Source organism: Myotis myotis, unplaced genomic scaffold (assembly GCF_014108235.1).
Source record: "Myotis myotis isolate mMyoMyo1 unplaced genomic scaffold, mMyoMyo1.p scaffold_m19_p_3, whole genome shotgun sequence".
NCBI lineage: Eukaryota > Metazoa > Chordata > Mammalia > Chiroptera > Vespertilionidae > Myotis > Myotis myotis.
In genome coordinates, this window is record NW_023416335.1 from 114,792,227 (window position 1) to 114,809,316 (window position 17,090).

The 17,090-nt window shown below is 39.1% G+C and overlaps 1 protein-coding gene across 8 annotated transcripts in view; it reads right to left on the reverse strand.

The window, feature by feature from the left end:
- PAN3 (poly(A) specific ribonuclease subunit PAN3) overlaps window positions 1–17,090 on the reverse strand; it is a 162,245-nt gene that overhangs the window by 22,268 nt on the left and 122,887 nt on the right. For 6 of the 8 annotated variants that reach the window (XR_004966055.1, XR_004966056.1, XM_036299361.1 and 3 more), the window contains 6 exons: window positions 16,755–16,811; window positions 15,319–15,423; window positions 14,433–14,490; window positions 7,238–7,399; window positions 6,886–7,002; window positions 6,697–6,798 (listed from right to left, as the gene is read on the reverse strand). Coding sequence is in view for 6 of the 8 variants with exons in the window: in XM_036299361.1 (XP_036155254.1) it covers window positions 6,697–6,798; window positions 6,886–7,002; window positions 7,238–7,399; window positions 14,433–14,490; window positions 15,319–15,423; window positions 16,755–16,811 (601 nt within the window). In the remaining 2 variants the exon portion in view is untranslated. The remainder of the gene's footprint in view (window positions 1–6,696; window positions 6,799–6,885; window positions 7,003–7,237; window positions 7,400–14,432; window positions 14,491–15,318; window positions 15,424–16,754; window positions 16,812–17,090) is intronic. The other 2 variants (XM_036299364.1, XM_036299360.1) reach the window with 1 other exon arrangement.

The following is a 17,090-nucleotide window of genomic DNA, read 5'->3' on the forward strand; positions in this document are numbered from 1 at the left end:
TTTTGATTCTATCAATTCTTGTTTCCTGATATTATTTTCTGAGTCATTGTTAATTCTTGTATCAGTAGAAAAGGATCCATATAAATTTAATTCAGATTTTGTAATTATAGTAGTGCTCCCTTTCTTGCAGTTTCATTTTCTGTGGTTTCAGTTAAGTAATGTTGACCACAGTTAGAAATTAAATTGCCCCAACAATCAACATCATCCGCTCCTGACATCCAGCCATCAACATTGTCATGGCTCAATGATACAGACTCTCCAGAAGCAGAGGATTCTCCTAATATATATTTATTATGATATAAAGGTCAATAGTTGCCTACATCACAATGCCTGTCATTCACCTCACTTTATCTCATCACATAAGCATTTTATCATCTCACGTCATCATAAGAAGTACAACAATATATTTTGAAAGAGAGAGAGACCACATTCACATAACTTTTATTATAGTATACTGTTATACATTGTTTTATTATTGGTTATTATTATTAATCTCTTACTGTGCCTAATTTAACATAGGTATGTAAAGGAGAAAACATCATACTGATACACATACACACAAACACACACATGGAACTTGGTACTACTCCCAGTTTCAGGCATCCGCTCTGGGTCTTGGGATGTATTTCCTGTAGATAAAGGAGAACTACTGTGTTTCTTTTTTATTTTATGAAAGAAGGAAATATTTTTTTATAACTATTGATTTTTAGAGAGGGGGAGGGAGAGAGAGAGAGAGAGAGAGAGAGAGAGAGCAACTTCAATGTGACAGAGAAACATCAATCAGTTGCTTCCCGCATGTGCCCTGACCAGAAATCAAACCCAAAACCTGGGTAAGTTCCCTTGATAGGGAATCAAACCATCAGGTAGCCCTAGCTGGTTTGGCTCAATGGATAGAGTGTCTGCCTGCGGACTAAAGGGTCCCGGGTTCAATTCCAGTCAAGGGAATATACCTTGGCTGCAGGCTCCTTCCCTAGCCCAAACCCTGGTAGGGGCTCATGCAGGAGACAACCAATTGATGAGTTTCCCTCACATCGATGGTTCTCTCTGTCTTTCCCTCTCTCTTCTACTTTCCCTGAAAATCAATGGAAAAATATCCTCAGGTGGGGATTAACAAAACACCAAATAACAGACATACCGACAAGGGCAAGGCTAATGTATTTCAGAGAATGTAAACTTATAAATCCAAGTGTTCATATGGTAGCAAACAAACCTTTTGTCAATCAGATTTAAAGACAGTTAAATGGTTTTAATTGTAGAGATACTAAATAGCAATTAGGTAGTTATGGCTTGCCATAAAATTTCTAGGAAAAAGCAAATTTAAAATTCAAAAACTGCTATCCCTCAATTTAGACAGAACTAAAGATAATAAAATCTGTCCCGGAAGGCATGACTCAGTGGTTGAGCATCAATCTATGAACCTGGAGATAAGGGTTCAATTTCCTGGTCAGGGCACATGCCTGGGTTGCGCGCTTGATACCCAGTGTGGGGCAGGTAGGAGGCAGCCAATCAATCATTCTCTCTCATCATTGATGTTTCTCTCTCTCTCTCCCTTCCTCTCTGAAATCAATAAAAATATTAAAAAAAAAAAAAGAATAGAATCTGGAAAAGTGTTAGATGACTCAGAATGTGGCTCTAGTGATAAATGCCAAGAAAATGTCAAAGACAATTATAAAGAATGTAAATAAAACTATTTAATATATGTGGTAATAAGGAAAAGGAATTATTTATAACAAACTAGAGGCCTGGTGCATGAATTCATGCACCAGTGGTGTCCCTCGGTCTGGCCTGTGGAATCGGGCCAAAACCAGCTACCCAACATCCCCCAAGGGGTCTCAGATTGCGTGAGGGTGCAGGCCAGGCCAAGGGACCAGTGCATGATTGGGGCCAGGGAGGGACACGGGAGTTTGGCCAGCTGGGGAAGGAACTGCAGGAGGGCTCCAGGGGTGTCTGGCTTGTTTCGCTCAGTCCTGATCAGCCAGACCCCAGCAACAAGCTAAACTACCAGAGTGTCTGCCCCCTGGTGGTCAGTGCACATCATAGCAACTGGTCGACCAGTCGACTGTCTGCCCCCTGGTGATCAGTGCATGTCATAGCGAGTGGATGAGTGGCCTTAGCATATCATTAGCATATTACGCTTTAACTGGTTGACTGGATGACTGGACACTTAGCATATTAGGCTTTTATTATATAGGATAAGTCCTTACTATGTACCAGATCCTGTCTAATTATATATCCACATTTTCTCATTTTAAACCTCTAATCACAACTCCTATATGCTATGGTATTATTATTACCATTTTCTAAATTAGCACATTCCGTACAATATGCAATTTTTTGTGCTAATAAACTAAATAGTATAAGAAAACAATAGACTTTCAACTATGACTCTGCCACTGAGCCAACAGTCAGGCATCCATTAACCTGGTCCACACTGTTCACCTCAGCCTGGTGATTCCCTGAGACCCTGCCCACCCAAGCTGTTGGCAGTGGCTTTTCCATATGAATGGCCTGTCCTAGCTCAGGCTTCATACTTTCCTAAAAATCTCTCAAACAAGCAGCAGCTGTTTGCTCCATACCTCATAATATGTACCCCCAGGCCCGGCACTAGTAGCAGCCTGCCTTAGGTCACAGCTTCACCACTCCTGAGTACCTCCAAACCCAACACAAATAGCAGCCATCTTCAGATTGCTCTATAGCTCATGCAGGATGGCCCCAGGCAGGGCACAGGCAGTAGCTGACTTTGCACCTCCCAGGAGGCCCAAGAGCCAGTACACCCAGTGGTCGGCTTTAGACCACGCCAGATTATAACCCTATCACATCCACAAGCAACATACTCAAGGGGTGGACTCTGAGCACTAAAGCCCCACTGAAGCAAGTCCTGCTCCATAGGGGTGTCTCCTACACAGCAACTCTTCCCCTGTAGTCGCAGCTGGTCCTCACAGCCGATTGGCCTTCCAGTGATGCCAACATAAATCAAGGCTCGACTACAACAGGACAGTGCAATCAGTTGCCTCCTGCATGTGCCCCAACAGCTCACATAGGGGTGCACCTAGAGTGCCCAGCTCAGGTACCTGGGAAGGCTGAGCCACTGGGACCTAAAGGACACCTACTATGCAAGGTCACTCTACCAATTCCAGGAGACAGCAGCTCTACCTAATACATAAAAACAAACACAGGGAAGCTGTCAAAATGCAAAGAAACATATCACAAATAACAGAGGAAATTGCCAGAAAAAGAACTAAATGAAATGGAAGCAAGCAAACTACCAGATACAGAGTTCAAAACAATGACTATAAGGATGCTCAAGGACCTCAGTGAGAACTTCAAAGAACTTAGTGAGAACTTCAAGGAACTTAGTGAGGAACATCAATGACATAAAAAAAGGACCAATCAGAAATGAAGGATACACTAACGGAAATGAAGAATAATTTACAGGGAATCAACAGTAGAGGGCATCAAGAATCGAATCAGCAATTTGGAATACAAGGAAACAAAAAACACCCAATCAGAACAGCAAAAAGAAAAAAGAATCCAAAAATATGAAGATAGTGTAAGGAGCCTCTGGGACAACTTCAAGTGTACCAATATTTGTGTCATGGGGGTGCTGGAAGAGACTGAAAACCTATTTGAAAAAATAATTACAGAAAACTTCCCTGACCTGGTGAAAGAAATAGATATGTAAGTCCAGGAAGTGCAGAGAGTCCCAAACAACCGGAACCCAAAGGGGTCCACACTAAGATACATCATAAGTAAAATGCCAAAGGTTAAAGACAAAGAGAGAATCTTAAATGTAGCAAGAGAAAAGCAGTTAGTTACCTATAAGAGAGCACCCATACAACTGATTTCTCAACAGAAACTTTGCAGGCCAGAAGGGAGTGGCAAGAAATACTCAAAGTGATGGGAAAAAAAGGACCTACAACCAAGATTATTCTATCTTGCAAAGTTATCATTTAGAAATGAAGGTCAGATAAAGAGCTTCACAGATAAGAAATAGCTAAAGGAGTTCATCACCACTAAACCAATCTTACATGAAATGTTAAAGGGTCTTCTTTAATAAAAAAAAAAAAGATAAAAAGTATGATCAATAAAATGGCAGTAAATACATTTCTATCAACAACTGAATCTAAAAATCGAAGAACAAAATAAACTGATTAATAAAATAGAATCAAAAGCATGGAAACCTGGAACAGACTGATGAATCTCAGAGGGAAGAGGAGAAGGGAGGGGTGGAAAGAGATTAACCAAAGAACTTACATGCATATATGTATTATCCATGGACACAGACAATAGAGTGGTTAACACCTGGTGTGAGGTGGGATCCAGGTGAAGGGGGGCAAAGGAGGAATAGAAAGGGGGAACATCTTTAGTACTCTCAACAATAAAAATTTTAAAAAATATATTCACAATGGGTAAACAGAGGACTGCTTTGTAATAGAAGTTGCTGTAAATTAAAGTATACATGGTACATTTAGGGATATTGCTACCATTCAAACAATACTTTCAAATATTAGAAAAAAGACTGATTCCTGCAAAAATGTAAACATCCTATATAATAAAACCCTAATATGCAAATCGACCAAACGGCAGAACGACCAGTCACTATGATGCACAGTGACCACCAGGGGGCAGACGCTCAATGCAGGAGCTGCCCCCTGGTGATCAGTGCACTCCCACAGGGGGAGCACTGCTCAGCCAGAAGCCAGGCTGATGGCTGGCACGGCTGCCTCAGAGGCAGTGCTAAGGTGCAGTGAGCCCGGCTTCAAGCACAGTGGTGGTGGCAGGAGCCTCTCCCGCCTCCATGGCAGTCCTAAGGACCCCTCGGGGGACATCCCCCGAGGCACCTCAGACTGCGAGAGGGCGCAGGCCAGGCTTGAGGGGAACCCTCCCTCCCCCGTGTACGAATGTTGTGCACCAGGCCTCTAGTATCAAATAATCAGTCAACACCAAAAACAGAATAATTAAGATTTTTTTTTAAAACTGGAAAGAAGTACAATGAATCAGTGGTTCTCAACTGGGGGCAATTTTGCCCACCCTACGGGACACTGGCAATGTCTGGAGATATTTTTGGTAACACTACTGCAGTAGGGGGTTGCTATTAGCATCTAGTGCAGCCGCGGGCAAACTACGGCCCGCGGGTCGGATCCGGCCCGTTTGAAATGAATAAAACAAAAAAAAAAAAAAGACCGTACCCTTTTATGTAATGATGTTTACTTTGAATTTATATTAGTTCACACAAACACTCCATCCATGCTTTTGTTCCGGCCCTCCGGTCCAGTTTAAGAACCCATTGTGGCCCTCGAGTCAAAAAGTTTGCCCACCCCTGATCTAGTGGCTAGAGGCCAGGGCTGCTGCTGAACATCCTGCAATGCACAGGATGGCCCCTATGAAAATAACTATTTAGCCCAAACGTCAACAGGACTGATGTTGAGAAACCCAGCTATAAATTATAGCCAACAGTCATTTCACAGGTGGTATTACTAAAATAAACTTGAACAACTACAGCTATGTTCATCTATAGAAAAAGTCATACCACATCCCCTTCAACAAAATTATGTGTCTACAGATGACATGGCAAAAGGGAAAAAAAAATGACCACACTATATGACCAGATTTTTAATGTGAAACAGCCATGTAACCACAGATTTCTTCTTGTAACTGTCAGAAAGCAGTGAAAAGTAAACAGAAGAAACATATTTTTATTTATAATGAGCCTTAATGGAATCACAATGCAAAAGATACTGTCATGTGACTCAAGTCTTTCTCCCTCCTTAGTTTCTTTCAGTATGCATTTAAGAAAATCTTAAAATATTAAAAATCATGGTAAAGAATACAATGTTTCTTTCCTGTCCCCAAACAAGAAAATGAACCATATCTTTCCTTTCCTAACTATATAAGTTAATTAATTAAAAGACGTCTCAAAATGTTACTTTGAAACAACTTATCCTTTAATAAACATGTTCAGAATATAATTAAAATATTTTGGTTCTTTGCAATATTATTGAAAAACGGCAAAAAAAAAAGAGAGGAAATATTCCCCGTTTAAGTAAAAGCTACCTGAAAATTTATTTTGAAGACTAGTTCCTTAAGTAACATAGAATCCTACACCTTTAACAAAAGAATTTGTTTAGGAAAATAATTTCATAATTATACATAGTCATATTAGACTGTGAGGGAGTCATTACATGATACTCAGAAAACATAAAAATTAAGGGGAAAAAGACTTACAATAAATGGAAAATGCAGCATGATATAAAATGAAAACAATGCAAAGGGAAACCAAATAAACCAAAACAAAACACCAAGGCTGGAAAGAAATAACGGTTGTGTTTTGCAAGGTGAAGCTACGGGGATTATTTTACAATTTACTGAATTTTCCAAATCATCTCTACTCAGAAGCATTATATTTTTAAATGAAAAAAAAAATGTTAATTGGATAAAACTTCTATCATGTTCTCAGTTATTTAAATTTCAGCTATCTACCTGAGTCTCTCACACCATTTTTCATCTCAGTCTATACACTTAATACATTATCTCCTAACTTGGTTACAGACTGACCTCATTTCTTTTTAAAATGCAATAGGGTCATTAAGTGGAATGACTACAGGGATAAATTTGCGTGTATTTTAAAATACAATCTACTCTCCCACAGAGCAAAAGCATTTGTCAACATACAGCTTGCTTGCATCTTTTCCTTACCCCATTTTCTCTTTGTGAAATAGGCATCAGCATTGGGGTCATTAAAGTGTCTGCTCATCATAGTTTCTCCTCCAGCATGGAAATCATATGCAAACACAAGAGCTTAAAATAAAACACAAACATTCTTTACTGCAATCTGGCTTCAAACAGTGAGGCTCACAAGCAGAAAAACAATTACAAATTACTCACAAGGCTCTGCAAATGCTTTAGTGGTAAATACCTCACGCAAGGTTACAATATTTGAGTGCTGAATTTTTTTCCACATATCAACCAACACCATGCATTTTGTGTTAACAAGACGAAAACCTAAAAAAGAAAATTTTTATTAAACTGTCAATGACATCTCCCCTTAGTCCATCAGAAATGGGGAGAAAAATAAACATGCTATACATTACTATAAGTTACTAACTGCCAAATGAAATAATAAATTACTCGTTATCTTTTAAATTAATATATTAAATAAATAAACATATTCAGGAATGTTTGAATAATCTTAGCCTCACTAAAATGCTTCTAAGAGAGGATAATTTATCTTCCTTACCATGGATCCTCCGAAGGCAATATGGCAGATCATCTTTGCTATTCACAGCTTTATAGCAAGATGTAATGTAGCCAAAATTACTTGATTTCTGTATTCTGTTGGGTGGTGGCAGTGGTTCTAGAGGGAAGAGGCTATGATAGCTGTCGACTTCTGCAGGGAATGCTAGAGTAATTCATAGGAAAACAGATGACAACTTACAGACATTCATAAATCTCTCAGAGTGATAAAGAAGAAATCAAACCTACTTTAAATAACTACTAACAAAGTAGTATAAAAACATACTTTGAACATTTATAATTCCATAAAACTGGTTTCATTATCAATAAAAATAGTCATTATAAAACAACACAGAACTAAATTTATACACTCAAAATATTTCTTTTATAGCATAATACAACAAATATCAGAAACAACTTGTGTTATCACTTATAAATAATAAACATTTCTGATTCTAATGCTGAATAAAAATCAAGGTAGATTTTGTTTTTTTAAACATGTTTTTTTGTACTAAATATATTTAGACAGTGACGTTAAGCTATGAATTCTTATTTTTAAAGCATAAAGAAATTCAAAAGTAAGATTAAACTGAAGAGTGTATCTATGTAGTATATTTGTGTGTATATGGCAATCTTTTTCAAAATTCTCCAACTGTTCAGTAGAATAGCATAGTTTTAATCCCTAGCAAAATATAAAAGAAAACTAAAACAACTTTATCACCATGCCTGCCACATTCCTCAAAGAAAGAAAAATGATGTTTAAAGATATATAATATACTAGAGGCCCAGTGCACGAAATTTGTGCACGGGGGTAGGGGGAGGGAATCCCCCTCGGCCCAGCCTGCACCCTCTCCAATCCGGGACCCCTTGGGGGATGTCCAACTGCAGTCAGACATCCCTCTCACAATCCAGGACCGCTGGCTCCTAACTGCTCACCTGCCTGCCTGTCTGATAGCCCCTAATTACATCCCCTGCCAGCCTGCTCACCCCTAACTGCCTCTGCCTGCCGGCCTGATCGTCACTTACTGCCCTCCCGCAGGCCTGGTTGCCCCTAACTGCGCCCCCTGCCAGCCTGGTCGCCCCCAACTTCCCCTCTTGCCGGCCTGGTCGCCCCTTACTGCACCCCCTGCCGGCCTGGTCACCCCCAACTGCCATTTGTTCTAGACAATAGGGAGCAATAAGAAGGGAAAATAAATTGCATAAACTCTATAGGGAAACCAACCACTGAGTACATTTACATGTTCATTTTTTTAGTCTTTATAAGAAACAACAAATGGAATTCAAGATAAATCATTTTGAATGCCTAACAGTATCACAAGCAAATTCCAATCCTAATATATAAAAAGCAAGGGGCCGTCACGACCGAAACAACTGGATGGACTACCGAACAGTAGGCTGCGTGGGGCGACCAGGCTGGCAGGGGGGTTAGTGAGGGATGACCAAATGACTGAACAGCAGGCTGTGTGGGGTGACCAGGCCGTCCGGGAGACAGTTGGGGATGACCAGGCTGGCGGGGGGGGGGGGGGGGGGGGCAGAAAGGGGCAACCAGGCTGGCGGGGGCGGCGGGCAGTTAAGGGCAACCAGGCTGGCAGAGGGGGGCAGTTGGTGGTGACCAGGCCAACAGGGGGAGCAGTTGGGGGCGACCAGGCCAGCAGCGGGGGGTAGTAATAGGCGACCAGTCCAGCAGAGGGGGACAGTTGGGGGTGACCAGGCTGGCAGGGGGGACAGTAAGGGGTGACCAGGCCGGTTGGGGGGATCTATAGGAAATAATTACTTCAGAGTTGAGAAGTACTAATTTGATGGAAGTATGATGTATGGAATGGAAACAGAGCAGAAAAAGGGCAGCATGAACAAATATTAGTAAATAAGTGAACATGAGACAAAGGTTAATAGTAAATATGAAACATGAAGACAACCAGAATTAGAGCAGTGATAGACAAACCCACTTTTTAAACCTAGGTGCACAGAACTGAATTAACCATAATCTTTAGTTTGTGACATTCAAATTGCTGGTTCATGTCTATGCATGGCCTGCTGTTATTAATCTATAATAATAAAAGGGTAATATGCTAATTAGACCGAACGTCCTTCCAGGCGTCATTCCGACATTCTTCTGGACAAAGCCAGGGCTGGAGGGAAGCAGCCTGGGTCCCAGGTGCCTGCCAGTGGCCGCAGCAAAGCCCAGGTCCTGGATGCTGGAAGGAGGCCAGTGCCGGCAGCCGGGGGAAGGCAGGCCTACTCTTGCACAAATTTTCATGCATCAGGCCTCTAGTTCTTAATATAATAAGCATCTACAAACATGGCACACAGAAAAAAAGCATAGACCTTGACTTTAATTTACATCTAAATGATTATCTCTACCAACCTTTGCATTCCTTCTCTTCCTCTTTCTTCCTTTTTTATAGTTTTTTAAAAAAATATATGTTTTACTGATTATAGAGCGGAAGGAAGAATAGAGAAATAGAAACATCGATAAGAGAGAAACATCTAGCCGAAACCGGTTTGGCTCAGTGGATAGAGCGTCGGCCAGCGGACTGAGCGGTCCCAGGTTCGATTCCGGTCAAGGGCATGTACCTGGGTTGCGGGCACATCCTCAGTGGGAGATGTGCAGGAGGCAGCTGATTGATGTTTCTCTCCCATCGATGTTTCTATCTATCTATCTCTCTCCCTTCCTCTCTGTAAAAAATCAATAAAATATATTAAAAAAAAAAAAAAAAAAGAGAGAGAGAGAAACATCTATGAGCCGCTTCGAGCACGCCCCCTACTGGGAATCAAGCCTGCAACCCAGGCATGTGCCCCAACCAGGAACAGAACCAGTGACCTCCTGGTTCATGGGTCTGTCTCAACCACTGAGCCACACTAACCGGGCCCCTTTTTTATTACACCTTTATGTATTCCTCACAAGTTTATTATGTATGCATGTATACGTTTATACATGTATATGATACACACATGTACTTACATAAATGCAAGTACACAAACACACTTTAGTTAACTTTATAAAAAGCTATCATACTGTATATAATCTCTTGCAACTCACATTTTTTACTTAATATTACATTACAAGGATTCTTCTGGACTGGCCAAGTGGCTCAGTTGGAGTGTTGTTCCATGCACCAAAAGGGTACATACCTAGGCTGTGGGTTTGATCCCCCATCGCGGTGAGTATGGAAGGCAACCAACTGATGTTTCACTCTCACATTGCTGTTCCTCTTTCCTGCCTTCCTGTCTCCTCTCCCTTCCTCCTTCCCTCTTTCTCTAAAAATTAATAAAAGCATATCTTTGGGTGAAGATTAAAAAACACACACATTTGCCCAGCTGGTGTGGCTCAGAGGTTGAAAGTCGACCCAGGAACCAAGAGGTCACTGGTTTGATTTCCAGTCAGGGCACATGCCCAGCTTGTGGGCTCGATCTCCAGTAGGGGGTGTGCAGGAGGCAGCCAATCAATGATTCTCTCTCATCATTGATGTTTCTATATCTCTGCCTCTTCCTTCCTCTCTCTCTCTAAAAATCAATAAAGGAAAAAAAAAAAAACACCCACATTGTTCTGTACTGCTGCATGTCAGCATACTTTCTTCATTTTAAATGCTGTATAATATTCTACTGTCTGACACTATCACAGTTAATTCATCCCTTGTCCTTCAGATGGGCATTTGAATTAATCAAGGTTTCTGCTACTGTGAGCAGCAATGTTATGGATACTTTATAAATTTTCTGGTTGAAAATGTATAGAGGTGTTCCTATATCTAGGAGCAGAATAGCTGGATCTTAAGTGACAGATATTCAACTTTCGTTTCCCAAAGTGGTAACAAGTTTACCATTACACTACCAATAGCAATGTACTGAAGAACCTATGGATCCAAATCCTCATACTTTATCTGATCAGACTTCAAAACGGTATTTTATTTGTATTTACCTAATCATCAGTGATGTTCGGTATCTGTTCTTATATTTTTCAGTCATGAATTTCTACTTTCTTGAATTGCCTATTCCTATCATTTGGTCCTTTATTTTATTGGATTATTTAGGCTCTTACTGATTTGTGTGTTCTTTATATTCTTTGTCAACTGTGTAATATACGTTCGTCCAAGGCTGTTTTTTTATTGTTGTTAATCCTCTCTAGAGGATATTTCTTCCACTGATTTTAGGGAGAGTGGAAAGGAGGAGGGAGAAACACTGATGTGAGAGCCACATCAATCAGTTGCCTCCTGCACATACCCCAACTCGCATGGGGAACCTGCAACTCTTGGAGTTGATTTTTTTATGAGATTTGAGGTAATCCAATTTTATCTTTTACCATGAGACAACCATTTTTGCCTTCCTTTCCCCACTTATATGTCACCTCTATCATAGAATGGGCCTGGACTCTCCCCAGTCTGTTTCATTAATCAATTTGTCAAACCCAGTGCCATTACCATATTGTTGGTTACCACAGTGGCAAACCAAGCCTCCCCTTCCCCAATACACCCAGATTCCTAATCATAATCTTCAAAGTGTCTTGGCCCTTTTCTCTTTGATGAATGTTATCATATGGTATGAAAAGCTCTATTATGCTGTAATATAATAGATAGATGATAGATAGATAGATAGATAGATAGATAGATAGATAGATAGATAGATAGATAGATGATAGATAGATACCAACTTTGATTAGAATTTAGAACTTACAACACCTACTCTCCCTTCAAAGTCCAGGGAGGGAGAAGGGGGTTGGAGATTGAGTTATTACCAATAGCCAAAGATTTAACCAATCATTCCCACAAAATAAAATTTTCTTTAAAAACTCCTAAATAGCAAGATTCAGAGAGCTTACAAGTTGGTGAATACACTGAAGTGCTGGAAGAATGGCACACTCAGAGAGGGCATGGCAGTTCCCCACTCCACCTCTACAAATACCTAGGGATACATCTCTTCCATTCGGCTTGTTCTGAGGGGGGTGGTGAAAATGCCCCACATTTGTAGTTGGCCAGACAGAAGTATAGGTAGCGTGGGTACCCCATTTCACCTGGAATGATTTTGTGGGACTGAGCCCTAACAATTAAATTGTTAGGACACAAATTAGATATCGGAAGTATTTTTGAGTTTAAAAACCTCTTAAGTTTTAAAAAAAATTACTGATTTATAGAGAGAGAAAGGGAGAGGACAGAGATATAAGCATTGATGAGAGAAACATCAATCAGCTGCCTTCTGCATGCCCCTTACCAGGGACTGAGCCTGCAACCTGGGCATGTGCCCTGACCAGGAATCTTGGTGCATGAGTTGACACTCAACACTGAGCCACACAGCTGGGCAAGTTTGTATTCTTTGACTGGTATTATATTCACTCTATGGATCACTTTAGAAAAATTGACATCTAAGTCATTTTGTATTTCTACTCATGAATAAAGTATTTCATAACTTGATTTACTTATCTTATTTAATACATCTTCATAAATCTCCCCCAATGAGAACTTACACACCTTTGATTGTATTTACTCATAGGAACTGATATTCTAAAATCCTTGCAAATAGCATTTTATCTTGTAGTTATATTTTGAAGTTAGTGGCTACAAGTCTATAGAAATGCAACTGACATGTATTAATCTTATATACAGCTATTTCCTAAACTCTATTATAATTTTCAAATTACATCTAATGCATCATCATATGATTTACATATGACTGGAGTCATAAAGACTGGAATAATCCTATTTATTTTTCTTTTTCCCTTTTACCCTCACTAGGGCCTCAAAGACAATGCTAAATAATTAAAGAAAATCCTTACGTGAACCACTTCAAAGGTTATGACAGGTAAGTTCCTTGCCCATCTAAACTGGAAAGATCAGTCTTAAGACATAACAGCTAGACACATTCCTTTTAATTCTCTAGCAGTCAAGAAGACCCATAGTCAAGACTCAATCCTTGGTAACAACCAGGTATTTCAAGATTATCTCTGCGGCCAATGTATTCGTACTGTACTATTTGTAAAGTTTTTTTAAACCATACCATATTTAATCTTGCTATAAACAGAATACGCTACGGAAAGAGATTTTAATGGCTCTCTTAGAAACACTGTGATACAGTCAGAAAAACCTAGGTTTAAATCCTGACTCAGCCAGCCAATTACTAGACACTGGTCTTAAAGGCAAGTTACTGAACATGCCTGTCAACTTCAATTTTTCTCATATGTAAAATGGAGATTATAGCCCTGGCCAGTGTGGCATCGTCCCGTGTACCAAAATGTTGCCAGTTCAATTTCCGATCAGGGCACATGCCCAGGTTGCAGGCTCAATCCCTGGTAGGGGGCATGCAGGAGGCAGCCGATCAATGTTATGCTCTCACACTGATGTGTTTCTCTCTCTTCTCTCCCCCCCGGCCTCTCCCCCCCTACCCCCCGCTCCCTAAAAATCAATATACTATTCAAAAAACATGTTTTAATGGAGATAATATTAGTATCTATGTCACAGCATTTTTATAAGAAAAAGCATTTAATCATCACACTGCCTAGCATACTGTAGTCTCAATAATAAACACCTTTCCCCTCTGCTTAAGAGCCTATACTTTATCAAATATCAAAAGACAATAATATACTAATATACAGTAAGGTAAATCACCATGAATTCTAATCTTTTTTTGTGAGCTAGAATACTGTCACATGTAGAATCAATTTAAATAAACTAGATGATCTGTGATATGCTGGAATACTTCTTAAGTGGATTTGAAATAAATCCTATATAATAAAAGGCTAATGTGCAAATCAACTGAAGGGCAGAACGATGGGTTGCTATGACGTGCACTGACCACCAGGGGGCCGACACTTAACGCAGGAACTGCCCTCTGGTGGTCAGTGCACCCCCACAGGGGGAGCACCACTTAGCCATCACAGCTGGCGAGCGCAGCAGTGATGGCGGGAACCTCTCCTGCCTCTGCAACAGCACTAAGGATGTCTGACTGATAGCTTAGGCCTGTTTCCTGAGGCCTAAGCCACCAGTCGGACATCACCCGAGGGCTCCCAGACTGCAAGACGGCGCAGGCTGGGCTGAGGGACCCCCCTCTACCCGCCCCCCACGCGCCCCCTGCCCCCCGTGCACAAATTTCGTGCATGGGGCCTCTAATATATTCATAAAATAGTAATTAGGTAGTAAGACATACAAACATGTAGGACTATATAAGAATTATAATATTCTTTAAAAGGAAGAATGAATCCACTCAAATTTTACCTGGCATATCTGCTTGATCAATTTGAGCCATTGTTATTAAATGTCTGTTAATGAGCTCCTAAAAAAAGAAAACAAGTATATTTACATCTAAACAAAGTTTCTGAAATCTGGATTTTCTACTATAACTAAATAACACAAGTAATAAAATTTTTGGTATGTGTGCTTTTTAATATTGATATCATGAAATAACATTTCCAATAATGTCATAAAAATTCTAGTCCTAGATATACCTGCCCCTATTAAGGTTGAGTTCTAGGAACTATGCTATAACTCAAAGCATATAACTATATCAGTAGCTGAAAACTCAAGTCCTATGCTAAGCTTGTCAATAATTCACTCTATGAACATCATACAGGTACAACATACTTCTATGAAACAAAAATATTTTTGAGAATATAAGTGTAAAATGAAATTCAACATATCAAATAATACCTAACTGTCTAACAAAAAATTATTTTATAAAACCTACTTTATAGAAAGGATTGAGCTCTCTTAATGTGAGATTTATTTCTGGGTCATCCTACCTAGTCTGAACCTATAAATATTAGCCAAACATTGTCTCAAGGTTAGAAACAATTTAAATAATTTATTTATATATTTCTGAGAGACCTCTGAATGCACAGGATATGACGTGCAGAAGGTGACTCATTTAAATAGCTATTCTATGTTTTACTCTATGAACATAATAATTAACTGTTTTTTTATTGAAAAACAGCTTTCCTTAAATGTCACTTAGAACTCATAAATTCTAAATTCTCTCTATCTGGTTTAGTACAGCAAATTTGATTAAATAACATGATTTCAAAACAGCTCTATTGTTTCTTCAGTTCTTTGCTAAAAGCACACTAGATATCAAGCATCCCTACTAGGAATTCTGAATGCGTACCTGTCGGAGCTCATCGGCCATGAAGAATGAAGGTGCATTTGCTTTTGGTTGCATATAAGCAACATGAGGTGCAGTTGGAGGATAAATATGATAGTTTGGAAAAACCTAAAAAGGTAGGGAGGAAGAAAATGTAACAATCAATTTTTCTCAATTGATAAGGTTTATTATCATTGTTTTGATAAAGTTTTCATCTTTAAATGACAGTGATAAATTGATATATTTTAAATCTTTAAATGATAGTGAATTAAATACCTCAGAGAATAACTTATCAGTATATTTTCTGAGTTAATTTAAAAAGTCACCTTATCTTATCTTATATAATAAAGAGCTAATATGCTAATTAGACTGAACAGCAGAATGACCATCCAGATGACCTTTCAGACAACTATCCGGACGACCTTCCAGGACTAAGCCGGGGCTGCGAGGGCCGAGGCAGCCAGGGCTTTTCGTGCATCAGGCCTCTATTATATAATAATCAACTTGAAAACTCTAATGAGAAACATTGCTTCATATATGGTAAAATTTAAGCTCCAATGGTAGGCAAAAGTAGCTCTTTGAATGAAATGTTACACAAGTATTTTGTACGTATTTTTAAAAGCAATTGGAAGAAAGGAAGGAAGCAGATATTAAAGGTGATAGGGCACAGTCAGATAATGAAGTAACACTGCCCTGGTGGCCCAAGGAACTGTGGCCAACCTAAACAAAGTGTTACCTAAATACTTGTTAAACACTTCAAACTGCAAAAGCAAAGAACAATTTACTAACAGAAGGGTGCAACAGTGCAGGTATATTCCAAGCAAACTACAACAGAGTTACTAAATCTGCTTTCAGGTTCCCCTCTTTCATTCTTCCAAATGGACTCTCCCCACCACCCTGCTTTTTTCTCTTTTTCCTCTGCCTCTCCTTCCCTTCACTGGTCCATGAAGCAAAAATCAACAGATATTCTAAAATTGCTTTTGCTTTATTCTTTCATTTTAAAAGTTGAAACAAACATCGTTGTCTCTTAAAAATTAATTCAGCTGATTTCTGTTCCTCTCAGATAATTATTGTTAGGGATCTCAACCAGGAAGTGATTTGCAATACTTATAAGGTTTCCTTTAACCAGTATCTACAGAGAGAAAACCCCTTTTTTCTGCCTTGGTTTTCTTACATCAGCTAGCATAGTTTGGCTTAACTATCTCAGGTTTACCGTGAGCATATTTTTAAAAGTAATTTGAAGAATATAAACAATTAAAATGTGCCATATATAATCTCTACAAAACCAAGTGAGACAGTTTTGTGACAAAAGAACCTCTTTATAAATTAAACTTCTTTCTACAAATACAATAATAAAATATAATAAAAATGTAAATAATTATAAAATATAATAAACCCCAAAAAGGTAAAACAGTAATGGAATTCTTACTTGAAAGAACCAAGGAAAGTCTCTACTCTACCTCAATTATTTGACCTTCTGTTCGGCAAGCTGTTCTGTGATAATTTTTGAAAGATCTCTGACCAAAAACAAAACAAAATAAAAACTATTAGCTATTTCATTATTTCTTTAAAAAGCATTTTGCATGATTTACAAGTACTTCTATAAATGTTTTCACATTTATTTCTCATAAGATGGTTAGGTGTTATTATCCCAATGTACAACTGGGGAAACAATCTCAGTGGTACTAAGATTCAAGAGTCACAAAACAATGGCAGAAATGGGACTCTTATAAGTAACAAAAAAAATCTATTGTCTTTCTACTCAAATTGGGTTTTAGTAAAATGTTAAATTTAAT